We start from the raw sequence: 27,478 nt of genomic DNA, 5'->3' as shown, positions 1-27,478 counted from the left end.
ATAGTTTGGTAGAATTCTCCAGTGACACCATCAGGGCCCAGGCTTTTTTTTTTTGTTAGGATTTTTTCAATTGTCTTTTCAATCTCTTCTTTTGTTGTAGGTTTATTTTGTTGTTCTAACTGTTTATGTTAGTTTAGGTAAGCAATGTGTTTCTAGAAATTTGTCCATTTCTTCTAGGTTTTCAAATTTATTATAATATAGTTTTTCATCATATACTGTTCTGATTTCTTTTAATTTCATTTGGGTCTGTTGTGATATCACCTATCTCATCTCTTATTCAGGTTATTTGCTTCCTCTCCTGTTTTTCTCTTGTCAGTTTTGCCAGTGGTTTATCAATTTTGTTGATCTTTTCAAAGAACCAGCTTTTGGTCTTATTAACTCTTTCAATTGTTTTTCTGTTTTCTATTTCATTTAATTCTGCTCTAATTTTTATTATTTGTTTTCTTCTAGTGCCCAAGGGCTTCTTTTGTTACTCTCTTTCTATTTGTTCCACTTGTAAGCTCAGTGTTTTGATTTTGGTCCTTTCTTCTTTTTGGATGTGTGCATTTATTGCTATAAATTGACCTGTGAGCCCTGCTTTCACTGTGTCCCAAAAGTTCTGGTAGGATGTGTTTCATTCTGATTTGATTTTGTGAATTACTTTATTCCATCCTTAATTTCTTGTATAACCCAGTAGTTTTTGAGCAAGATGTTGTTCAGTTTCCATGTGTTTGATTTTTTTTCCTTGCTTTTTCTGTTATTGATTTCTACTTTTATGGCTTTAGGGTCAGAAAAGATGCTTTGTAATATTTTGATGCTTTGGATTCTGTTAAGGCTTGCTTCATGGCCTGATACATGGTCTGTTCTGGAGAATGTTCCATGTGCCTTGAAAAAGAAAGTATACTTGGCTGTTGTCGGGTGGAGTGTTCTGTATATGTCTATGAGATCAAGTTGGTTGATTACGACATTTAAATCTTCTGTGTCTTTATTGAGCTTCTTTCTGCATGTTCTGTTTTCACTGAAAGTGGTATATTGAAGTCTCCTACTATTATTGTGGAGCTGTATATCCCTGTTTTTATTGCTTTTAGAGTTTGTTTTATGTATTTTGGAGCCCTAAGGTTTGCTGCATAAATATTTATTGTGGTTATGTCCTCCTGGTGTATTGACCCTTTAATCATTATATAGTGTCTATATCCTTTGTGGTAGATTTTACTTCAAAGTCTATTTTGTCAGATATTAATATTGCCACTCCTGCTCTTTTTGGATTGTCGTTTGTTTGATATGTTTTTTTCCATCCTTTGAGTTTTAGTTTCATCTTTAAGTCTAATGTGTGTGTCTTGTAGGCAGCATATAAACAAATCGCATTTTTTTATCCATTCTGCCACTCTGTATCTCTTTATTGGTGCATTTAGTCATTTACATTCAGTGTAATTGTTGATAGGTATGAGTTTAGTGCTGTCATGTTGATGTCTTTTTTTGTGTGTTGTTGACAGTTAATTTTCTGTGCTGAGTCATTTTTCTTTATGTATTTTCATCTTTTTCCATTGTTGTTGATTTTGTATTTGCTGAGTCTTTTATGTTTTTCTTTTTTTTTTTAATTTGATGTGTAGGATTGTTAGTTTCTTTTGTGGTTACCTTGATATTTACCCCAGTTTTTCTAAGTTTAAGGCAATCTTTTCTTTTTTATATATAGCCTTGACTTCATCTCCATATGAAAAATCTATGACTACATTTTCAGTCCCTCTTTTTTGGTTTTAATATTGTCATCTTTTACATGCTGACATGTCTGTTTCCCTATTTTCAACATTTTAGCTTATTTATTTTTGTGACTTCCCTATCTGAGTTTATATATGGTTGCTCTGCACTGTGTTTTAGTCTTGGGTTTTTATCTGATGTCATTGATTTTCTAACCAGAGGACTCCCTTTAGTATTTTTTGTAATTTTGGTATGGTTTTTGCAAATTCCCTAAACTCCCATTTATCTGGAAATGCCCTAATTTCACCATCATATGTCAGAGACAGTTTTGCTGGATATATAATTCTTTTTTTTTTACTTTTATTGAGCTTCAAGTGAACGTTTACAAATCAAGTCAGACTGTCACATATAAGTTTATATACACCTTACTGCATACTCCCACTTGCTCTCCGCCTAATGAGTCAGCCCTTCCGGTCTCTCCTTTCATGACAATTTTGCCAGCTTCCAATTCTCTCTATCCTCGCATCCCCCCTCCAGACAGGAGATGCCAACACAGTCTCAAGCGTCCACCTGATACAAATAGCTCACTCTTCATCAGCATCTCTCTCCTACCCACTGTCCAGTCCCTTTCATGTCTGATGAGTTGTCTTCGGGGATGGTTCCCGTCCTGTGCCGACAGAAGGTTTGGGGACCATGACCGCCGGGATTCCTCTAGTCTCAGTCAGACCATTAAGTCTGGTCTTTTTATGAGAATTTGGGGTCTGCATCCCACTGATCTCCTGCTCCCTCAGGGGTTCTCTGTTGTGCTCCCTGTCAGGGCAGTCATCGGTTGTGGCCAGGCACCAACTAGTTCTTCTGGTCTCAGGATGATATAGGTCTCTGGTTCATGTGGCCCTTTCTGTCTCTTGGGCTCATAGTTATTGTGTGACCTTGGTGTTCTTCCTTCTCCTTTGATCCAGGTGGGTTGAGACCCATTGATGCATCTTAGATGGCCGCCTGTTAGCATTTAAGACCCCAGACGCCACATTTCAAAGTGGGATGCAGAATGTTTTCATAATAGAATTATTTTGCCAATTGACTTAGAAGTCCCCTTAAACCATGGCCCCCAAACCCCCGCCCTTGCTCCGCTGACCTTTGAAGCATTCAGTTTATCCCGGAAACTTCTTTGCTTTTGGTCCAGTCCAGTTGAGCTGACCTTCCATGTATTGAGTATTGTCCTTCCCTTCACCTAAAGCAGTTCTTATGTACTAACTAATCAGTAAAATACCCTCTCCCACCCTTCCTCCCTCCCCGCCTCGTAACCACAAAAGTATGTTTTCTTCTCAGTTTATACTATTTCTCAAGATCTTATAATAGTGGTCTTATACAATATTTGTCCTTTTGCCTCTGACTCATTTCGCTCAGCATAATGCCTTCCAGGTTCCTCCATGTTATGAAATGTTTCACAGATTCATCACTGTTCTTTATCGATGCATAGTATTCCATTGTGTGAATATACCACAATTTATTTACCCATTCATCCGTTGATGGACACCTTGGTTGCTTCCAGCTTTTTGCTATTGTAAACAGAGCTGCAATAAACATGGGTGTGCATATATCTGTTTGTGCGAAGGCTCTTATTTCTCTAGGATATATTCCGAGGAGTGGGATTTCTGGGTTGTATGGTAGTTCTATTTCTAAATTTTTAAGATAACGCCAGATAGATTTCCAAAGTGATTGTACCATTTTACATTCCCACCAGCAGTGTATAAGAGTTCCAATCTCTCCACAGCCTCTCCAACATTTATTATTTTGTGTTTTTTGGATTATGGATATATAATTCTTGGCTGGCAATTTTTTTCCTTCAAGGCTTTGTATATGTCATCCCGTTGCCTTTTTGGCCACATGGTTTCTGCTGAGTAGTTCAAGTTTAGTCTTATTGACTCGCCTTTGTAGATGGCTTTTTGTTTATTCCCAGCCACTCTTAAAATTCTTTCTTTATTTGATTATGTTTTGGTGACTTTCTCTTGGGATCTACCTTGTGTGGAGTTTGGTGACCATCTTAGATAGATATTTTCTCGTCTTTCACAATATTAGGGAAGTCAACAAATCTTCAACAATTGTCTCTGTATTTTCTGTTATCCCCCTGTTCTGGTGCTTCGATCACTCATAGGTTATTTCTCTTGATCGAGTCCCACATAATTCTTAGGATTCTCTTTTCAGATTTTAAAATTCTTTTATCTGATTTTTCCTCGAATAAGTTGGCCTCAAGTGCTTTATCTTCAATCTTATGAATTCTAACTTCATTTCCTCAAATCTGCTCCTATAACTTTCTGTTGAGTTGTCTACTTCTGAAATTTGATTGTTAATCTTCTGGATTTCTGTTTGCTGTCTCTCTGTGGATTCTTGCAGCCTGTTAAATTTGTCATTGTGCTCTTCTATAATCTTCTTAAGTTACTCTGTTGCTTTGTCTGTGTGTTCCTTGGCTTGTTCTGCATTTTGCCAGATCTCCTTCCTGATCTCTTGAAGAGTTCTGTATATTAATCTTTTGTATTCTACCTCCAGTAGCTCCAGGAATCTTTCTTCCTCTGGAAGATTTCTTGATTCTGTCTTTTGGGAGCTTGCTGAAGCCATCATGGTCTGCCTTTTTATGTGATTTGATATTGACTGTTGTCGCTGAGCCATCAATAAATTATATTTATTTATTTTTTGTTTGCTTACTGTGTCCTAGCTTTCTTGTTTTGTTTCGTTTTGATATGCCCAAATAGCCTCCTTGAGTGAGCTAGTTTGATTATTCGCACCTTTGAAGCTCTAACATCTGGTCACCAGGTGGTTAGATTTGTTACTGGGTATATGAGCCCAGGAGTCAGTTTACTTTTCTTGTGTGGATTCTGCTCAGCTGTCCAGATAGTCAGTCACCAAATTTGTGGTGCAGGCTCTTACCTACAGTCCTAGATGGGTAGAGGTGGTAGGAGTAGTGACAGGTATCTGGCTACAATAGGGGGTTACCCACTGAGCAAGGCAGGGTGCCGATGGCTGCCCCTGAGTGTCTGGGACGAAAGCATGTCCCTGTTCCCTAGAGTGTATAGGTGGATAGGTTTTGCAGCTGGATTATGGGCACCCAGTGTTGTTGGCTGTAAGGACTGAGAGGCACCACTTATTCTGGGACTCCTGTTGCACGTGGTTAGATGGTGTGGGTGGAGCCACCAGTCCTTAGGCCTCTGGTGTGGGTAGGTGAGGACCCTTCTTAATGGGCACAGCAGTGTCAAATGTCACAAACCTGCCACTTCACCATACAGCTGATACAGTGAGGTTAGGCTTCAGGTATATACCCTGTTGTACTGTGCTAATGAGGGCCTACACTGTTGAAATGGGCCCACACAGGTCTGTGAAGGGATAAAAGGCATTCAAAGTCCATGGACCCCTTACGCCTGTGCCTAGGCAAAGGAGCTGTACCTACCCTGAGTTGCCAGCTTAGAGGAACTAGCAGATTATTTTTTTCCTATTTGTTAATTTGTTCCCTTTCCAAAGCCAGAAGAATGGCTCAGGGTGGATAATGGGCCCTACTTCCAGCCCAGGGGAAGTGGCAATCGGCAATTGCTGAAGCAGGCCCAGGACCTGGTGCAGAGCAGGGAGGGAGCACGGAGAGAGGTTCTTCCCAAACGGGGTATTTTTTGATAGGTATGGTAGGCTAGATGCGTGTACTTATCTTTTGCCAATTGAGGGCCACTTCTTGCTGGCTCTGGAGGGTTGAGCAGACTCTCTGCCACTTGGTCTCTCCTGATGTGGAAAATGCATCCCAAACACCACTGCTGGCCTCACTGTGCTCATCAGCCAATTCAGCTTGCAGGGTGCCAGCTCCCCCTAGGTAGGTCTGGAAAGTCCTAGCTGCTTCTGAACCATCTCTCCCTCCCCCCGCCACTCAGTCCGATTCCTCAACTTTATCTTTGATATTCAGGGCTCCTAGATTGTCATATATAATTGATTCACTTGTTTTCTTGGGGGTCCTTGTTGTAAGAGGGACCACCAGAAGCATCTGACTACTCCACCATCTTAGCCCCACCATCTTTTTTTTTTTAAGAAGACAATTTTTAAAGAATAGTTCTCTCTCTGAAATGGTTTTGACTGGAAAAGTGGATAGTTATTTAGATGACTTTCCAGCCTTTGAGGTTTTGGAGGATACAAACCTGTCATTGGTCAGTGACCATCATGCCAACAACTGTTACTTCTCTCTTCAGTTCTCAATAATGGATACATTTACATAATATGCTCAGTTTTGTAAAAAACTAGTTCAGTTCTCAATGATGGATGCATTTACATAATGTGCTCAGCTTTGTAAAGAATTAGTTAACTGGTAATTTAACTGTCTATACAGAGCGTGTCTTCACCATGTTACTTTTCAATAGATGCAGCTTAATATTTTCTTTTAGAGTAGCTCTGAAAATGGCATTTGTCTATGAACGTATGTTTAAGCCTCTCGGCATTGCATTTTATAGCAATCTGTGTAAATGGAACTCTCATGGGCTTCTGAGGACTTTGGTAAACAATTCATTCTTTCCTTTTGTGGCCTTTGGTGTCAGTAAAAATAACTGACAAAATAATAACCATAAAGTACCCAGTGTCCTTTCTATTTTCTGTTTATGCCTTTATTTGAAACTGTAATTAAATACTGTCAAGCTTGCAACTATAACAAAATAATATCTGCTGTTTGAATATAATACAGGCCAAATTCTATAAACTTTAATTAGGCCAAGCTTGCATTGACCTCAGTAGGGATCTCTTTTAATTACCTCTTCCTTAAAATATGTAAGAATTTTCACATTGCTTTTCTTCCTCAAGAAACAATACATGGATAGCTAAACTAATAAAATGTTTAAATAGTTACAAATCAAACTTGAAAGGCTTAAACTGTTGTTTTCATCCTGTAAGTCAGCTGAGAAAAAGCATACAGTGTGTAGTCCTGAATTATGTCCATAGAGCATTTCAAGTCCAGTAAATTAACTCTCCTTTTCTTCCCATTCAAGCTCATAAATGTTAACCTCAGAAGTGCCTCAAATTCTTCCATTGAAATAAACTTGAACTGACAATAGCCAGATGATGTAAAATTGAAACTGAAATTCTATCCTTGGCCCATCCCATGTTCTTCCCCATAGGTATTAGAGGAATCAGGAGAGTTAGTGTTTTCATTCAACATGAACTGCGGTATTTGGGCAAAACAGGGCATATAAATTTCTTGCTGCCAGGAGAAAGCAATTACCAACATAGAGGAGATAGCTGGCAATAAATAAACAGAACTGATAGTGAACAAGTTTAAAGATTTATTCAGAATGACTTAGCTTATAGAAAACAGACCTTTATGTTTATCAAATACCTTCATTCAAGCTTGATATGGGAACCATGACCTTTTCTAAATTGAGAGACTCATTATGTCACCAAACCCATTTTGTATACATTGTTTTAAAATAAATGAATAATTTGGGAGATGCTATATTGTGCAATTAAAAAAAGAGGGAAACTACGTGTCAAAACAAACAAATAGCACTTTGAAAATGCAGTCTACCTGTGTGAACATTATGAAAGGATGATGGCTACTATTTATCAGCCCCCTCCCACCTGCCTCAATCATGTCAGGGTGGAGCTGTACAGGCACTGTGAGCCAGGTATTATCCTATCTTGCAGATAAGAAAACTGAGTTCACCAGTGGTATGAAATTCCACTGCCCCTGGATGTGAACCAGATCTGATTCCAAAGACGGTGCTCTTGACTTAGCTGTGATGTGCCACCGCTTCCATGGTGAACCCTCTCCAGTAGTCCCACTGCTACTGGAGATGTCTTAGCTCAGCGTGCTATGGGAGTCCCTGATGTGGTTCTGGAGAGGAAGCAAGAAGGACTTCTATGGCAGAAGAATCCTCCAACTAAGTAGTCTTGTCTAACCTTAACCCCAACCCCAATGCTAGGGGTTAGGCAGGGGAGGGACTTACTATATAGTCTGCTCAACTGTGAGGCATTCTTTTGGATGAAACAGTTCAATAAATCCTCACGCCTCATCTGTCAGTGAACCCAGTCCCTGGAACTCAGATGAAGGAGAATTAAGAAATGGGGCTCTAAGCTGTGGTCCATCTGAGATTAACAGTTATTATTTTCATATCATCATAGAATTCAGGTGTAGTGTATTAAAGTCTATTAGATCAAATTCTGTTTTTGAGCATATGCTCTAAATGTTTAGTCACACACTGACTTTTTTTTTTTTTTAAAATAACAATATTTTTAGAAGCTACAAAGTCAAATGGTCAAACCCCTACCAGGAAGAAATAATTTTGCCTCAAAAAGTAGTTAGAAAATAGGAAAATAAATCAAGGTGCAACTGATGGAAATTGAGCTCTTTGTGACTTGAGAAATTACAGGTGAAAAGTACATCTAATGAACTTCCTATTTTTGAGGTAGAAACTGTAAAAGTATAAAAAAAAAAAAGAATAATATATTTTAAAAACATAGCCCCATTGCCCAGAATTAATCATAAATCATAATAAATTAATAATTAAAAATTTTGGTTTTTGTTCGCCTTTTTAAAAAAAAAAAGAAATAAAATGACATAAAGTTCCTGCCCCCACATGACCACCATTTCAATTCCATTTACCTCCCCTGAAGCAGCAGTGAGTTTGTTTTTTCAGTTTGGCTTCATACATCTCCAGAGTATATACCCATAAACAATATGTAGTATTGTTTTGTGTGCATTTTTTAGTTTAATTACATGGTATCATAATCTACATATCACTTTACAGCTTATTTCTTCATTCAAAACTGCTTGATATTTGTCCATATTAAAATAAGTTCTAATTCATTCCTTTTACCTCCTGAAAAGAATTTTGTCATATCAAAGTTTTACCTGTTCATTCCACCATTATGACAGTGTATCCTCATGCTGCAGTGACTATCCCAGCATGTGACCCCTCAGAGATGTGTGAGTGATCTCTAGGGACTATGGCTGGAAGACGAAGTGCTGGGCTACAGGGTAGTCCTTTCCCATTTTACTGGATTCTGTAAACCAGCTGTGTTGAAGAAATGTTACATTTTAAAAATGTAATATCACTATGAAACTCTTTTGAAGAAGACCTTTTTTTAAATTTTATTCCTATTAGCCAAGGGTCTGTTAACCACAGTTTGTGGGCCAAATCTGTTCAACACCAGTTTTTGTAAATAAAGTTTTATTGGAACACAGCCATGCTAATTCATTTGCATATTATCTATGGCTGCATTTGCTTTACAACAGCAGAACTGAGTAAGTTGTGAGAGAGGCCTTATAGCCTGAAAAACCCAACATATTTACTCTCTGGCCTATTATAGAGAAAAGTTTCTGACCTCTGTAATAACAGTATTTTATTAGTTCCTTGGGGTCCTCGTGGCTCAGTGGTTAAGAGCTCAAGTGCTAACCAAAAGATCGGCAGTTCCAATCTACCAGCCGCTCCTTGGAAATCCTGTGGGGCAGTTCTACACAGTCCTATAGGGTTGCTATGAGTCGGAATCAACCCAGCGGTAATAGGTTTGGTTTGGGTTTATTATTTTTCTATTTAATTATTTTTTATTTTACTGTTTAAATTATCTAATGTTCAGCCGCATAAAAAATAAACAAGTGATTTCAGAATGCAATAGAAGCAGTAGGAAATGGTGATTTGAATGGAGTGGGATGAGTAGTGTGGAGGGTATGAGAAGGCACCATATGAGCTGAGAGCCAGGAAATGAGGAAACCAAGGCCCAGAGAGGTTACATAATTTGTCCAAAATCACACAGTCAGTAAGAGACAGAGGTGGAATTTAAACTCTGGAATGGCTCGGCATATAGGGTTCTTTCCTCTGTAATACAGCTACCTCTTATATTCATGTAAACACAATACAAACCAGGCACGTAAGTGCTGTAGCAGGAGCACAAGCAAAGGTTTTCGTTCTCCTGGACTTGGCTGCCCGGCAACTGGGGTTCTGATGTGTTGAAATTTGGAATCAGTACTGATGACTGGGTTTGAATCATAGTCCCGGCACTAACCTTGGCTGAATCACTTAGACCTGCAGCCTTCATTGTTTTTTTGGTGGGGCAGGGGTGGGAGAGAGCTTGTCTGTAAACTGAGGAGAGTGTTTGGGTGATCTCCACGGGCCCTCTGGCTCTCACTTTTCATGATCCTGTGACTTTAGGAGGTGGCGTTTGATCTGGGCTTCGGAGGGTGGGGTGATTTTGACAGGCTGCCTTGCAAATGAGTGGAAAAGGTATTCCAGGTGGCAAAAACAGTCTGAACAAAAACACAGTGGCTAGAAACTGTAGAAAGAATTCTGGGAGTGGTGTGTGGTAGTCTGATCTGACAAGGCTAGAGTTTATTCCTGTAGAAGACAAGGAGAGGCAGGAGAGGCCTGGCACTGACCTCGGGTAGGGCCTAAAAGTCATGCTTACGAGGTGGAATTTTTTCCCCTCTGGAATCACAATTTGAGAAGTCCTTGGTCCTTTCTTTAACATCCCTATCAAGTCAAGTAATTGGCCTCTCTGTATATGAACAGTTCCAGTGATGGAGGTCTCTGTAGACCACCTATTCCATTTTCAGATGGCTGTAAGTGTGAAAAGGTTCTTTCTCATATTGAGTCAAAGTTTACTGATGTGTAGTATCGACACCTTACTTTTTACAAGGTGTAGATAATGGAAAGTAATTGTAAAATTTTTATTGGTAGAGTAAGACATTCAGGGATACGTAACCAACAGCACGAAGTAGGTTTGTGGCAGCACATGTGTAATATGTACGCCAAAGGAACAGAACTTTCAAAAGCTTTTAGGCATTCCATTCATCAAATATGTATTGAGCAGCTAGGGTGGGTCAGGAACTGACTGAGAATACAGGGTTAAGACAAAGTGGTGTCGTATTCTTCTCAGGCTTATGGAGACATTGTGACAAGGCCTCTGTGAGATCAGGGGAGGAGTACTTAAGCTGGCAGGCGGAGGAGGGGAAGAGGTTTGGGGTCAAGAGTCAGGGGGCAGGTGAAGATTCCTGGAGGCGGAAGAGCTGGCCAGTTTGACCAAGGAGGCAGAAAGGGGAGCAACATAGGCAAAAATCCTGGAAACATGACTGAACTTGGCCTGTTTGAGGAGCTGACAGGTGTTCTCTCGCTAGAACATGGTGTGTGTAGTGACGTGGCTGGAAATGAGGCTGGCGCAGTAGACAGAGACTGTGGTCATTATGGGCTGTGTTTGCCTCACTAAGGGTTTTGGATTACATCTTGAATTTGATGAGGAGCCAATATTCTTAGAGTTCCCCACCACCCCACCCCGTCCCCAGTTTATAGAAGTTATACATACTCCTTTTAAAAATGTTAGAACATGCAGAAAATATGAAGGAAGAAATAAAAATCATCTTAAATCTCACCAACCAGAAATAACCACTGTTAAAATGTTTGGGTATGTTTCTAACCAAATAAGTTTCTGTGCATAGATACATACAAAAAGCATGATCTTACTGCAAATAAAATTTGTAACCTGCTTTTTCTTACGTAACATTGTGTGTCAGCATTTTCTAGGCTGTGTTGTTAAAAATTCTTTGAACATTTAATTTCTAATGGCTACATGTAATAACCTAAAAGATGACTACACCTTGGTATACTCAAATGTCTCATAATGGATTAAACTTTAAATTGTATTTTTCACTATTACAAATAATGTGATAAACAGCTTTGTTTTTAAATTTGTATTCATGTCTATTTCTTTGATGTGTTTTTGTTGTTGTTGTGTGTTGTCAAGTCAATTCCAACTCATAGCAACCCTGTAGGGCAGAGTAGACCTGCCCCATTGGGTTTTCTAGGCTGGAGCCCTGGTGGTGTAGTTGTTAAGAGCTCAGTGGCTAACCAAAAGGTCACCAGTTAGAATCCACCAGCAGTTCCTCAGAAGCCCTGTGGGGCAGTTACATTCTGTCCTATAGGGTCACTATGAGTTTGAATTGACTTGAAGGCAACAGATTGTTTTTTTTTTTTTAATCTTTAATGAGAGCAGATCATCAGGTCTTTTCTCCTGTGGACTTGCTGGTGGGTTTGAACCGCTGACCTTTCAGTTATCAGCTGAGTGCTTAACCATTGTGCTACCAGAGCTCCTTTTCCTTGGACTAGGTCCAGCTATGTCAGTGGTTGCCTCTTAGCAGGTGCATGGTGGAATCAAGTGTGTACATTTGAAAAACTGTGATAGCAGCAGTGTGAGGGGTAGAAAGAGGTGATCCAGAGGCAAGCAGGAGAATGAGGAGGTTAGTTGAGCAATTTAGGCAAAGTACAAGGGCATAAACTAAATTATTGGCAGCAAGCTCAGAGAAAAGGGGAGATGGAAATTATTCTTAAGGTTTTATTTGTTTCTGCAAACTTGATGAAAGCTATATGTATTTATTTAGTGGTTTAAGGGTGTCTAAGATGTCTATGGTGGATAGGGAGAGGGTAGAGTCTGGGTTGGGAAACTGGGAGGCTGGTGGTACCTTTCCCTGAGATACGAAATACAGGGAGAGGAACAGGTTTGAAGGGTTGGCTTGGGGAGTGGGAAATTATAAGCTCAGTATTAAGTGTATGACTTTTGAGGACACCAGATAAAACTGCCAGGAAGGTAGTTTATAAATGAATCTAATAGCTCAGGAAAGGAGTCAGAGCAAGATGTTAAGATAAGGGAGCCAGCCCCACAAAGACAGAGGTGTTGAAATCCTGGACACAGAAGTAGTCCCAGAGATCAGGATGTTTGTGAGAAGAGAATTTGGGACATAACCCGGGAGACTGCTTACTCCAAAGTAGCAGACAATGGAGAAACCAGAGAAGGAGCTACGTTTGAAGAAATTCAGAAGAGAATGGTGTTGAGGAAGCCAAGAGAGGCAAAAGCTTCAAGGAAAAAGTCATCAAACTGTCAGATGATGCAGAGGTCAAGCAAGAAAAGACTGGAAGGTTTCCAAGGGAGCAATTTCAGTCACCTGTGAACCTGAGAGGAGAGGACTCCGAGGAATGGTGGGGCTGAAAGCCAGATTACAGCATTGGGATCAGGAGTAAACAGAGGTGACCGAGTAGAGCGTTCATAAGCATTTTTCTCAGGTAGCCTGTTGTGAAGGGCTGGAGATGGCAAAGTGATAGCTGAACAGGGACAGGGTCACTGGAGGGCTTGCTTTTTCCTTCTTGTTTATATTAAATAAGGAAAGCTAGGTTTCCAAATTGTCATATGACTTAGATTACCTCTCCAACATTTGCTATTTGCCATGTTTAAAATCCTTTTATTTGTGATTGTTTTTTTTTTTATTTTGGACATGGTAGACTCTCTCCAGGCTTCCAATGAAGCTGCTCAGGCTCTTACTTAAGTTCTACTTAGACACATGGAGACCTCCATGTTTGCTTCATGGGTTTTAGTAGGACTCCCTTCTCAGTTTTTAAGCTTCAGCACACTAATATGTAGAATAGTAGTTTTTTAAATTACAGACTATGACATGTGTCCTTGAAGTTTGACTGTTACCTGAAGGATTGGTCAAAAATGATAAATGTTTAAATATTGCAGTTTCTCTGCTGCCTTTATTGCATTGCCAAGTGTTGAATGACAGAGAGCTTTAATTCTAACGAGCTCTAATTAGAAAGAGAGAAGAAAAATCAAAGAGTGATGTCAACCAGAATCAGAGTGAACCAGAACAAGAAATATTTTTATTGGTTACAGGACATCAATAATGCGTGGGATAGTCTTATTCACTTCCTTTCCTAACAATGAAAATACTGCAGCCTGTCTCTAGGGGGTTCAGACAGTCAGTCTTACTGAACACGTAATCACTTTGATACGTGTTTTTTGTGGGTAATGTGACGTGATGCTCTTTGCGGCTGCAAAAAATTATTTATTTTTAAAGATATGCTAAATGAGTCTTAGCTTTAAAAACAGACCAATATCGTATGTTTCTAGTGTAGGAAGAAGTGCCTTATCAGTGCTCTGTATCCACTCTTTGCTTGCTAACAGTGAATTAGCCTATTTTTGAGTGTCATTTCTCCCAGCACAATCAACTGATATTGATATAAAAAATAGTTATCACTTCTTGAGAAGTCATTATAATTGGTAGAATGACTATCTATATAAATTAAAGCTAACAGAAAAGTTATATATGTGTGTGTGTGCAGGTGTGTGTGTACACATATATATGTATATGTATGTATGTGTGTCACCATGAGTTGGAATCGCCTTGACGGCAGCGCGTTTGGTTTTGGTTTTGGGTATGTGTGTTTGTGTATATGTAAACATACACACACAAGATTTTGCTTTGTAAAGCACCTGGTTACATTTCTTACAAGACAAAGTTTTACTCTGAAATTCTTGAACTTGTCTTCTCCATTCTCTTTGCTTTCCATTAAAGTTAAATATTGTATATATTTAACTCCTTTTGGACTTCTCTTCCTCTCCATCCATTGCAGAACCCTTCATCCATTCTTTTAATGGTTTTTTCACCATTATCATCACTCTCTTGTCCCCTTGACTTTTCAGTGAACCTAATTCGATCAGCTCAGGCTAAACCTAATCACTTAATATCTTTACTACTGCACCTGGGCTGCTGAGCCCTGCTAGCTTACACCTGACAACCATGCCAGTTGTAACCAGTGGCTATGGAGTGGATTTCAACTCATGGTGGCCAATGTGTGTCAGAATAGAACTGTGCTCTATAGGGTTTTCAATGGCTGGTTTATTGGAGGTAGATTTCCAGGCCTTTCTTCTGAGGCACCTCTGGGTAAACTTGAACTTCCAAACTTTTGGTTAGCAGCCGAGTGCTATAACCATTTGTGCCACCCAGAGACTCTATGCCAATTGTAGCCTCTGTACACTCATGGCCTCCAGTTTAGTTAGGCTGTCCAGCAGCCTTAGCTATCCTTGTCTCTCTAAGCAGTTTTCCCTTCAGTGGCTCTTCTACACTTTTACCCCTCTCTGTAAACTTCCTCCGTGCATACCTAATTCCTCAGTTTCAGGAGATGATCTTGACCCCGGTGTTCCTGAAGTCACCAGACAAGAACTCCTGAACATCTGTCCCCATCTTCTACCATCCCCCATCACTGCCTACAGTTTTTTTCCTCAACGACATCACCTTCTAGCTGCCTTCCTATTTTTCTCCTTAACTTTGTCACCAGGCTGCTTGGATGAGTGGTACCTACTTGCTGGCCCTCCTGCTGTCTGGCTTCCGTTGGAACTGCTCTTGACAAAATTACCAGTAACCTAGCTGTTAGAGCCTGTGAGGTGTTTTCCAGCTTCATCTTACTTGGCCACTCTCTGGAATTTTAACATTGCTGAGCACTACATCTAAGCATCTTCTTTGGTTTCTATGAAAAGTCCTCTCTGACTTTTCTCCCATTCTAGGTTCTCATAAAATCAAAGTTGCCGTTGTTCCAAGATAGCAGGGGAAAAAAAGGGAAGCATTTAATGCTTTGCAAAATGATGATATTAGGTGTGAATGCTTATATTTTCATATTAGCTATACTTTAAAAAGTATATTGTACTTTTATAACATAAATATATTATAATTCAGTATTTATTATACCTAAAAAATAAAAAAATATATATTAATTATTCCATGTTTTCTGCTTTCCTAGTTAATGAAGGAGTTCCCTCTCCTGAGCATGTTCAACATCCACGAAAACCTTTTAGAAGCCCTCCTGGAACTGCAAGCATATGCTGATGTTCAGGCAGTCTTAGCAAAGTATGATGGTAAGCCCTTGAGTATTTTTATCTACTTGAGTATTTCTCTCTTCTTGGTATATTTCAGTGATTAGGTTGAAAGGATCATTTCAAATAGCACAGCACTTTGATAGTTATCCTCTTATAGGGCTTTCACCAACAATTTTATGATGGTGTTTTGTAGAATCTTAGAATTCCGTGGTTAGTAGGGGCCAGAAATGTTGTGTGGCTGTGCCATGTACATTCCACTCTAAATCCCTACGAGCAGGTTCCCTCTGCACTGCCCCTGTCAGGCAGTTACACACACTTGTTCATTACCTCCATGGTCAAGAATCATTTGGAACTTCTGCAGGTAGCACATGCGCTGCTGGGTCAACATGGACTATTAGAGCACTTGTTGACTTGTGGCACTCCTGTTGGTCATTGTCTTAGTTACCTACTACTGCTGTAACAAAAATATCACAAGCAGGTGGCTTTAAAGAACAGAGATTTATTTCCTCAGAGTTCCGGAGGCTAGATATTTGAATTCAGGGCATTACTGTAGGAGAAAGTCCTTCTTCATCTCTTTCAGCTGCCGGCAATTCTTGGTATTCCTGAGCTTGCTAATGCCTCCATCGTCATATAGCATCCATCCTTCCCCGTATGTGTCTGTTGTGCCTGCTCTGCTCATTTTGTAAGACTGAGAATGGATTAGGTTTAGGACCTATCCTACTCCTGCATGATCTCATTAACGTAAGAAAAACCCTCTCTTTCCAAACAGGTTCATATTCATAGGTGCAGGGGTTAGGACTTGAACATAATGGTTTAGGGGACACAGTTTAATCCATAGTCACGTTGATCCTTTGGAGGATATAGAACAGCTAAAATCCCTTGCATACAGAAGAGCCTAGAAAATATTTGATGATAAGATCATGTCCCCTTAACTCCCCATCTTCTCATCAGCAGAACACCCCACTTCTTCACATGGTGGGCTTTGAAGTCCTTTTGCCATTCTGGTCACTTGCCTATGAACTCATTCCATTTTACCTGTTTTTAATAAACCAGGAGAATAAAGCAGCACATCCTAAGGATTTGAAAATCCTTCTGCTGTTATTGCCATTGTCTATAAATATTCACTCTGTGATTAATTGTACAAAAATTATCTGCCTAATTATCCACCATGACTTAGCTACTGGAATCTCTTCAAAACTTCATACTATTCTGCCTTGTTTCAATAATACTCTCCCCAAAATAAACATATTTGCTTTTAAAATTGATGTTAGTGTGTAATTACTTGCATTATATTCTTTGCTTTAAAAAACATTACATTCTTTCTTTAGTAACTTCTTTAGTAGTTTTAAATAATTATTCAGTTCACAAATTTCTAGGAATTCATCAAACATATAGAGCAGACTGTACCATTTGGAACTTATTTTTGACACACATTCTTCATAAAGAATCTCTGAAATGAGTTGGAGTTTTTACCCCTTACGGTTGAGGGAACTGAGGCATCACAAGGCTGTTTTTGTTTTTATTTGGTTTTAATTCTTCTTCAAATTGATGGAAACTAAAAGCCCTCTGCCAATGATAGTACCGCTTTGCCTCTGCAGACATGAGCACCCTGTGTAACAAGATATATGCTACCTTAGTATGGAACTCATTTTAGAAAGAGAGAAAAGTATTTGTGGTGCACTTTAAAGTAAACAAAATACAGGCTGTTTGGCCTCCACGTCAGCTCACTTTTATTCTCTGTTTATACACTGAAGTCTCTGTTCAGCTGACCTTGGGGGCCAAGTCATGAGGCTGCTTTATGGGCGGGTGCATGTGCATTGAGGTTCTTTCGGTACCAAAGGAACCCAGGCCCATGAATGTGGGCACAGGTGGCCCTGCATTTTTCCAAATGCCATCTTATAGCCATCAGTGCCATAGCAGAATTTCCGTGTTCCCATCCCCACTGCTTACCTGTACTCCAACTGACATATCCAGGCTTAAGAAATCAAGATTTAACTAATAGAGCCTTTGGGATCACAAGTTTCATAAGGCTGCTTTCATGAAGATCTCAGTTCATTATAGAAATCATCAGCCTTGTGTTATAAGACTGATTGTAAAATAAAGAAATGAACTCATTTGGAGCTTTCTGTTGTTTCTGTCTATCCCACTGCACAGACTCAGTTCCACAATAACCAACAGCTGATTTATTAGATTCTGATAACATATGTTCACATTATTTGTTACAACAGCTTGTCCCACCCTCCACTAAAACTTGGCTCACACTTTGAGAAATTCCTTTGTTGCAAATGGACAAATTCACCATACCAAGTCCCTTGTGTTGAGCTGTGTTTATGTTGTGTACCTGGCAACAGAGATGATGTTCTTGTTCATTATTCATGGAAAAAGAGCCTCATTAGTGGCAGGACACAGACTGTTGCTGAGATGCCTTGTTATGGGTTTTAAGTTCAGCAGTTGTCAATAGAGTGCAGATGACCTAACCCCAACTGAATTCAGAAAGGAATTTTGGTTCTGACTTGGCACAGGCTTGTGTCATTTACAGTAGAAATATAATGAAGCGGCTGCTGAAGTGACTGTTCCTGAGGGGAGAGCTGCAACCACTCAAGGTTGTTGAAAAACATGCCTGTTGTTTCTCACTCTGTACTATGAAATGGGTTCTTTCAAGTTCATCCCTGCGTCCTTTCCTGGAGACCTGAAGGACTTCGACAGAGTTACTGGGCAACCACCTGACCCTGTGTGAGGAAGTGGGTGCTTTAGAGCTCAGAGTATAGACAGCTCTCAGGGCACCCTGTTCTTCACCTCAGTTCAGATGTCATCATTCTAATCCATGAGAAGCCAGAGACAGCACTTTGAATCCCGGCCTCTCCATCCCACTCCACAGAGACACACCCAGAGCCGCAGGATTATATGTTATCTTTGCAAATTGGAATGCTCTGGTTGGGTAGCTGTTTCTTGGATGGTTTATGGGTACAGCAATCCTGCTTTATTACATTTGCTAGGTGGCTGGGTTTTTTAAGTAGTATTTTGGGAAGTGACACAACAAAGATTAGTGTTGCTTTTCTGACCTTTGCAAAAAGGATTTTTTGAAAATTGCAAGGCACGGCAACGTGGGGGAGGGAAAGAACATTTCTGGGGAAAGGAGGAAGGCAAAATAGATTTCTCTTGCCTTCTTCGTCTTCAACTTTTTTTTTTTTTTGCTTTGGATTTTAAATGGAATCAGTGACGTTCACAAACTCTCCTTATAATGAAGCTCTTTGGAAACCCTGGTCCCTCCTTACTAGGATTACCAGTTAATCGGTCACACCTCCTTGTAATCTGCAGTCTAATTTTGATTTTGCCCTTGAGATAGCTTCTTATGTTCTATGATTCCAGCTCTTAGTCTGAAATACTGTCTTGCGATCTCAAGAGTTCTCATACTCTTGAGATCGCAACATTATGGGTGGGCAGAATTTTTATCCAGGTGGTTGGTCCTGGTTCTGCAGTGTTCTTCACACGATGACAACAGCAGCAGCACCAACTGGCGTTTATTGAGTTCTTATTATGTGTCAAACACCATCCTAATCTTTACGTGGATGAGCTCATTTATCCTCATCCTTGTATGAGATAGATACTCTTATTATCTCCATTTTACAGCTGGGCAGAGAGAAGTTAAGTAACTTTCTCAAACAAACAGCCTAAGATGTCATAGTAAACCCATGCAGATGTTCTGTTACTGAGAGAAGAGAGAGATCAAGAAAAATCTTTGTTAAATATGGTGTGAATTTTACGAGGAAAAGAAAGCAAAGATATAAACCGAGATAGTCTGACTCTAGGCCCATGCTCCTCACCATTACACACTGTCTGTGTGGTTGGCGGTATTTTTTAATTTTTATTAATACTGTTATTCTTGTTGTTGTTGTTAGCTACAATTTATTGAGAGCCTACCATGTGCCAAGCATATTATACATATTACTTGTAACTCTCACAATAACCCTGCAGGAAGGTAGTTATCCCACCTTAGCAGATACAGAAACTGAGGCTTTCATGGATTTAAATAACTTGCAAGACCACCTTTCTAGAAAACTGCAGAGCTGGGCTTCAAATCCAGGTCAAGCTGGATCTAAAGCCCATTGTTTTCTATAAACATAAGCCTGGCTAAAGTAACTCTCTGCCTATCTTCACTCCCCACAGCATGAATCAGGTGGGTGGGAATAGTTGTGCAGAATTTCACAGATGCCACATTGTCTTTGAGATTCCTTTCTAATCATTCTTTAAGGCCTGATCTCTACTGCTTGTATTTCCAAAACTATCTTCAAATACGACTTTGCATCTTCAATCAACTTGTGCCTAATCTCTTTAATCACGAAGAGAATTTGATGTACACTGTTCATTTAAATTGGGCTTTGTCATCTTTTTTTTAGTCCTACATTTGTTGTAAAGTCAGAAATGTTATCAAGACCATTAAGTCATCAGAACCTTCTTTTAGAAGCCATTGGGAAAGTTGTTGCAGGCATAGGATTCCCTTTAAAAGAAGTTTATAGGCCACCCAGAATGAAAACATAAGTCTCAAAGATTAGGATGGTAATATGGAAAAAAATTCATGTGTTCTTACTCGTTATCATGTGTGCTTTTCAGGTATAGAAGAATTTCACACAGCAAGTGAATGTGAGTGCTGCAAGGCACCTTTGGGAGCAAATGGTGATGTCTGTCTCTAGTTAGTGACCCCTGGGGATACTAAGAGGTAGTCACATGTGCTGTGATGAGTGCCAGCTCTTCCACCCACTAGCTGAGTAAGCCTAAGCCCGAGGCCATCGAGTCAATTCCGACTCTATAGGGCAGGGCAGAACTTCTCCGTAGAGTTTCCAAAGAGTGGCTGGTGAATTTGAACTGCTGACCTTTTGGTTAGCAGCTGAGCTCTTAACTACTGTGCCACCAGGACTCCAGCTGAATTAAGCTCAGGCAAATCACCTAACCTAAGCCTCGGTTTCTTTCTCTGGAAATGGAATCAAGGCTTAGAAAGATTAAGTAATTTGCCCAAGAGCACACAGCTGTTAATTTGTTGTGAAGATTAAATTAGTTAATCCATGTTAATTGTTTAGAATAGTATGGCGCACATAGCAAGAGCTCAGTAACTATTAGCTAAGGAGCCCTGGTGGCACAGTGTGGCTAAAGCGATCAACTGCTAACCAAAAGGTCAGTGGTTTGAAACCACCAGCAGCTGAAAAAAAAATGCCAAGGATTTTCACTCCTAACAAAAGGGCTTCAGGCTTGGGGCAGTTTACACCAATGGAAATACAAATCCAAGCTCTTTTGGGTCTATACTCCCTTAGATCATTTAGTGATTCCCTTAATTTAGGGACAAAGACTTCCTTATGAGGGCCAGCTGGTCTTTTCTATAGTCACAACTGTTACATACATGCACTAACTGTATCAAGACCTCTTTTACTAATGCCATCAATCCCATCCTAAATGAGCATCATAATCTGTCTTCTGGTAATATGCAGAGGATATGCTTTTTAGGACAGAGCATGTTTCTAACATTGGGGGAAATGTTTCCCTCTTAATAGATCGAAAACAAAAGTTCCAGAGAAAGTCATTAGGTAATCACTTTGTTGAGACTATTCAGATAATAAGCCTTTCACTGATATTGTTTTGCATAGTTTGCGTGTAGTTAGTTATAAGTAGAAGTTTTGTGAACTACGTTTCTTGCCCAGTGCCTTATAGCCAGCACATGTTACTCAACTGTCATCCCCAGTTACTAGTTGCTCTCTAATCGACTCTGACTCCTGGTGGACCTGTCTGTCAGAGTAGAACTGTGCTCCATAGAGTTTTCAGTGGCTAATTTTTCAGATGTAGATTACCAGGTCTTTCTCTGAGGCCCCTCTAGGTGGACTCAAACCGTCAGCATTTTGGTTAGCAGCCAAATGCGATAACCATTTGTGCCACTCATGGAATCCACTGAAATGGTTACTGGATGTCCTGCTTCTTGGCTAAGGGTTTCCATATATATTTAAAGAATAGGCAAGAATAAGAGGGAGTTGAGATGTAACGAGGACCAGTGGATAAAATCTGAATTCCTCAGCGCCTCAAGCCCTCTATACCTCCTAAGCAGTGCTTTACAGTTAAGAATAGAGATGTGAGTTCTGATGCCATGGGCACAAGCAGCTTCTAAATCATATCTGCCACAAAATCAGATTGCATTTGAGAAAGATGGTTCCAAGTGCCTCAGTTCCAAGTGTTTGAGCGGAGCTCAGCTCCCTTCCCTGGGCTGGCTCTTAGGGAAAATGATCAGGGATGCCAGGAAGATGTCCAAAGAACATTCTTGCATAAAAGACAGCAGATGAATCACATTGCTGCTTCACAGAAGAAAGTAATTATCAGCACTGATACAATGGGCTATGGCTTTAGGCCTGTAAGCATGAGTCACTAAGAAGTGATGACCCTGCATAGCTTTGCACTGGGTGCCCTGCTGACTTGGACACCAAGAGGTAGATCTTTCAAAAGGACTAGATCTTTGCGATCACTTCAGAATGAGATGATATACTGTTGAGACAAACTATATCTGCAAGGAGCAGAAAAGTACTAATAATGGATATCATTTCAATAAACGTTCTATGCATTAGAAGCTTCTACTGTCTCTGATGATGGAAGACCTTTTATGAATGTGTACATCTATAATTCATGTAGTTGGCACATGCACAGACTCTCTAAATTTACATTGGCTTTAGTAATCCTTATTGTCCAGCTATTGTAACTTACCAAGGTAACATCCCTCCCCAGTCAGCCATTACCATCAGGTAAACTGCCATGTTTGGCTCCAGGGCACCAGCCATAGTAGGTCCCTCTGACACAGACCTTCTAGAGTAATCCAGTCAAAAAGTTGCAAATAACACCTGGTCTTTGGCTTTGTAGCATCAAATGAGTTTCCCTGGGTATAGTTGAATGAGTATCTGTCCCTCCCCCCTGCCCAAAATTACTAAGGTCATGTAGAATTTCCTAATTAATCATTGAACTCCCATATGGCACATCTTTTTGAGGTTCTTACATATCAATCTTTTTTATTTCTGCTGTTAAGTTTTCCCCTTTGGTTGACAGGGGACCATGGATTGACTTTTTGAAGGTTGGGCAAAAACATCACATATCTTCAGGAACAACAGCAAAATCTAAGGATAGAATTCTGCATTTCTATCTTTTTTTTTGGGGGGGGGGGCATCATTTCATGAACAGGACTAACCTGAGAAATTTTATTGAAGACAGCCCCAAGGAGGACAGTATCACTTAATAGACAGTAACAACACATTGTAATCCATAAACATACTGGGAAGGAGAAATAGACCAGTTTTTTGTTTGGTTGGTTCATGGCTCTTGACTCCAAAATCATCTCTCAAGGCCACATAGATTGGATTAATACAAGCTCAAAGTATGTCTGCTGAATATATCAATTTGTTGCCTGACCAAGAAAAGGGATACTTGATACTCTATAATCTTAAAGGATTACAGAGAGTAATTAGGTTAATTTTTCCAAATCAATTCAGCAAGGATTTATCAAACCTTTATTATGTTGATGATACTAATTTTCAGCTGCTGCCAGAATTCAGAGGTAATATAACCTATTCTTTGTCACCAAGAAGCTTTCAGTCTAGTGCAGAAAATGTTAAAAAAGAAAAAAAAAAAACCCACAATAAGTGGAGGCAGGATGAATCAGTGCTTAATGAATCCATTTGAAACGTGCTGTGGCAAGTACAGAGAAAGAAACCCTTTGAGGGCAAGACCAATATCTTCATCTTTGACACCTGTGTACTAGGGTCACCATTCAGAACATCTGTGTTGAATGACGAATGGAGATGCACTATGACAGAGTGTCCTCACTTGAGAGACACTGTGGAATTTTTATGTCTACTAGCTACTGCCCTTGAAAACACTGTTTTGTAATCATAGACATATCTTATATCTCATGAGAATTGACCCTCAACTGACCTAGTCTTATGCATAGGAACAGTAATGACCGTTTTAAAACTACATCTTGATTGTCATAACTAGTAGAGAAAAAAGGAAATTTAGTCAAAAAGATTATCACTGAAAATTGTTCTATCCTATCTAAAATTTTGTGTTGTGAGTTTCTCCATGACCCATCTAAATGACAGTTTTACTCATGATTAGATAAATTTCTCTCAAGATTATTGCATTGAATTTTGTTATTATGAGGCACTTATGACTTTTGAAAGCTTAAGAGTCATTTTCTCTCAGATGATCTTTCCCTTCAGCTTCATCATTCCAATAAAGGGCCCTTAAAGAGCCGGAAGAGGTGTGGTTCGCCTTCCTTGGTACTGGCCCAAAATTCTTCTACTTTTCTTCAACCTTGTTCAAGCTTTTGCTTATTCTTCTTACTCCACTTTTCCTCCCACTTCTGTTTCAGATAGACATCTAGATTAGAACACCAATACAATTTCATGCATTCTGCTGGAACACCTTAAGCAAAGATAAATGCAGTAAACATGTTGAGAAATAATGCGTTTCTGACTCCCTCTTTTTTTTTTTAAATAATTTTTATTGTGCTTTAAGTGAAAGTTTACAAATCAAGTCAGTCTCTCACACAAAAACCCATGTACACCTTGCTACACACTCCCAATTACTCTCCCCCTAATGAGACAGCCCGCTCTCTCTTTCCACTCTCTCTTTTCCTGTCCTTTTCGCCAGCTTCTAACCCCCTCCACCCTCTCATTTCCCCTCCAGGCAGGAGATGCCAACATAGTCTCAAGTGTCCACCTGATCCAAGAAGCTCACCCCTCACCAGCATCCCTCTCCAACCCATTGTCCAGTCCAATCCATGTCTGAAGAGTTGGGTTCGGCAATGGTTCCTTTCCTGGGCCAACAGAAGGTCTGGGGCCCATGACCACCAGGGTCCTTCCAGTCTCAGTCAGACCATTAAGTCTGGTCTTATGAGAATTTGGGGTCTGCATCCCACTGCTCTACTGCTCCCTCAGGGTTTCTCTGTTGTGTTCTCTGTCAGGCCAGTCATCAGTTGTAGCCAGGCACCATCTAGTTCCTATGGTCTCAGGATGATGTAGTCGCCAGTTCATGTGGCCCTTTCTGTCTCTTGGGCTTGTAATCGCCTTGTGTCCTTGGTGTTCTTCATTCTCCTTTGATCCAGGTGGGTTGAGACCAATTGATGCATCTTAGATGGCTGCTTGGTAGCGTTTAAGACCCCAGACGCCACTCTTCAAAGTGGGCTGCAGAATGTTTTCTTAATAGATTTTATTATGCCAATTGACTTAGATGTCCCCTGAAACCATGGTCCCCAGACCCCTGCCCCTGCTACACTGGCCTTCGAAGCATTCAGTTTATTCAGGAAACTTCTTTGCTTTTGGTTTAGTCCAATTGTGCTGACCTCCCCTGTAGTGTGTGCTGTCTTTCCCTTCAGCTAAAGTAGTTCTTATCTACTATCTAATTAGCGAATTAGCGAATGCCCCTCTCCCACCCTCCTTCCCTCTCCCCTCTCATAACCACAAAAGAACGTTTCCTTCTCAGTTTAAACTATTTCTCAAGTTCTTGTAATAGTGGTCTTATACGATATTTGTCCTTTTGCAACTAATTTCACTCAGCATAATGCCTTCCAGTTTCCTCCATGTTATGAAATGTTTCACAGATTCCTCACTGTTCTTTATCAATGCATGGTATTCCATTGTGTGAATATACCATAATTTATCCATTCATCTGTGGAGGGGTGACTTGGTTGCTTCCATGTTTTTGCTATTGTAAACAGTGCTGCAATAAACATGGGTGTGCGTGTATCTGTTCGTGTAAAGGCTCTTATTTCTCTAGGATATATTCCAAGGAGTGGGATTGCTGGATTGCATGGTAGTTCTATTTCTTACTTTTTAAGGAAGCGCCAAATCGATTTCCAAATGGTTTTACCATTTGACATTCCCATCAGCAGCATAGAAGTGTTGCAGTCTCTCCACAGCCTCTCCAACATTTATTCTTTTGTGTTTTTTGGATTAATGCCAGCCTTGTTGGAGTGAGATGAAATCTCATTGTAGTTTTGATCTGCATTTCTCTAATGGCTGATGATCGTGAACATTTCCTCATATATCTGTTAGGTACCGGAATGTCTTCTTTAGTGAAGAGTCTTTTGCCCATTTTTTAATTGGGTTATTTGTCTTTTTGCAGTCGAGTTTTTGCAGTATCATGTAGATATTAGAGATCAGGTGCTGATCAGAAATGTCCCAGCTAAAAACTTTTTCCCAGTCTGTAGGTATCTTTTTACTCTTTTGATGAAGTCTTTGGATGAGCATAAGTGTTTGATTTTTAGGAGCTCCCAGTTATCTAGTTTTTCTTCTACATTCTTTATAATGTTTTCTATACTGTTTATGGCATGTATTAGGGCTCCTAACATTGTCCGTATTTTTTCTTCCATGATCTTTATCATTTTAGATTTTATATTTAGGTCTTTGATCCATTTTGAGTTAGTTTTTGTGTATGGAGTGAGATATGGGTCTTGTTTCATTTTTTTTTGCAGATGGATATCCAGTTATGCCAGCACCATTTGTTAAAAAGACTGTCTTTTCCCCAGTTAACTGTTTTGGGACCTTTGTCAAATATCAACTGCTCATATGTGGATGGATTTATGTCTGGATTCTCAATTCTGTTCCATTGGTCCATGTATCTGTTGTTGTACCAGTACCAGGCTGTTTTGACTACTGTGGCGGTATAATAGGCTCTAAAATCAGTTAAAGTGAGGCCTCCCACTTTGTTCTTCTTTTTCACTAATGCCTATTTATCTGGGGCCTTTTTCCCTTCCATATGAAATTGGTGATTTGTTTCTCCATCTCATTAAAGAATGTCCTTTGGATTTGGATCAGAATTGCATTAAATGTATAGCTCACTTTTGGTAGAATAGACATTTTTATAATGTTAAGTCTTCCTATCCATGAGCAAGGTATGTTCTTCCACTTATGTAAGTCTCTTTTGGTTTCTTGCAGAAGTGTACTGTAGTTTTCTATGTTTGTCTTGTATCCCGATACTCTGCTGAACTCTTCTGTTAGCTTCAGTAGTTTTCTGGAGGATTCCTTAGGGTTTTCTGTGTATCAGATCATGTCATCTGCAAATAGAGATACTTTTACTTCTTCCTTGCCAATCTGGATGCCCTTTATTTCTTTATCTAGCCTAATTGCTCTGGCTAGGACTTCCAGCACAATGTTGAATAAGAGTGGTGTTAAAGGGCATCCTTGTCTGGTTCCCGATATCAAGGGGAGTATTTTCAGGCTCTCTCCATTTAGGGTGATGTTGGCTGTTGGCTTTGTATAAATGCCCTTTATTATGTTGAGAAATTTTCCTTCTGTTCCTATTTTCCTGTGAGTTTTTATCATGAATGAGTGTTGAACTTTCTGACTCCCTCTTAAGCACCCATCAGCACTGATTGCTTTTGGTTCCCAGAGGCTAAGTTAGATGTTCATGTTTGCATATTGATGGAGGCTAATATCAAGTGATTTGAGATGATAGTACATTAATTTAGGATTTTATTCAACAAATACTGACCACCAACTGTGTGCCAGACATTGTTTTTTGTTGTAGGTACAAAGCAACAAAAAACATGGCTTTTATTACTAAGGAACATACTATGGAAATAGGAGAAAGAAATAAAGGAGCAGACAAATGCTATAAAGTATTAGAGCTGTTATGGAGTTTTACCCTCCATGGAAGTGATACCTCAACAGCAAGGGGAAGTGAGGGAGGTAATGTCGGCTGAGCCAGGCAGAGAACGTGCTTGGGGCAAAGAGAGCATGTTGAAACTTTCAGGGGCTTGATTGACATGGCTTGTCTGGAGAACGGCAAATACTTACTAAGATACAAATCCCACCAAGCAGAGGGGTGGAGGAGGCAAAAGTGCAGAAGATGCATTGATGGGGTTTGGGAGGGACCAGACTTCAAAGGGCTTTGGATCTAGCTTTTATCCTAAAGGTAATGGAGAGACATGGAAGACATTTCAGTGGAGGAAGAACTCCAATCTGACTGCAAAGTGAAGAGAGTGACATGATGAATCCATACTGTGCCCTATGTTAGCCTTTGCTGAGGTGGTTGAGAAGTGAACCCACAGTGGGAAAGCATGAAGTCTTGAAAGAGAGCGGAGCACCACTGAAGAAAGCTGACGGCCAGATTTCAGACACGGCAGTGAAGCTGA

At 39.9% G+C, this 27,478-nt stretch overlaps 1 protein-coding gene across 6 annotated transcripts in view; it reads left to right on the top strand.

Annotated features, from left to right (window-relative positions):
- ST7 (suppression of tumorigenicity 7) overlaps window positions 1-27,478 on the top strand; it is a 319,762-nt gene that overhangs the window by 238,126 nt on the left and 54,158 nt on the right. For all 6 annotated transcript variants that reach the window (XM_064289784.1, XM_064289783.1, XM_023544581.2 and 3 more), the window contains one exon: window positions 15,246-15,360. In XM_064289784.1, the coding sequence (XP_064145854.1) occupies window positions 15,246-15,360 (115 nt within the window). The remainder of the gene's footprint in view (window positions 1-15,245; window positions 15,361-27,478) is intronic.

This window comes from Loxodonta africana, chromosome 8 (genome assembly GCF_030014295.1).
Source record: "Loxodonta africana isolate mLoxAfr1 chromosome 8, mLoxAfr1.hap2, whole genome shotgun sequence".
Lineage (NCBI taxonomy): Eukaryota > Metazoa > Chordata > Mammalia > Proboscidea > Elephantidae > Loxodonta > Loxodonta africana.
Note: the sequence above shows the minus strand (reverse complement) of the source record. Positions and strands in the feature narration are given on the sequence as shown.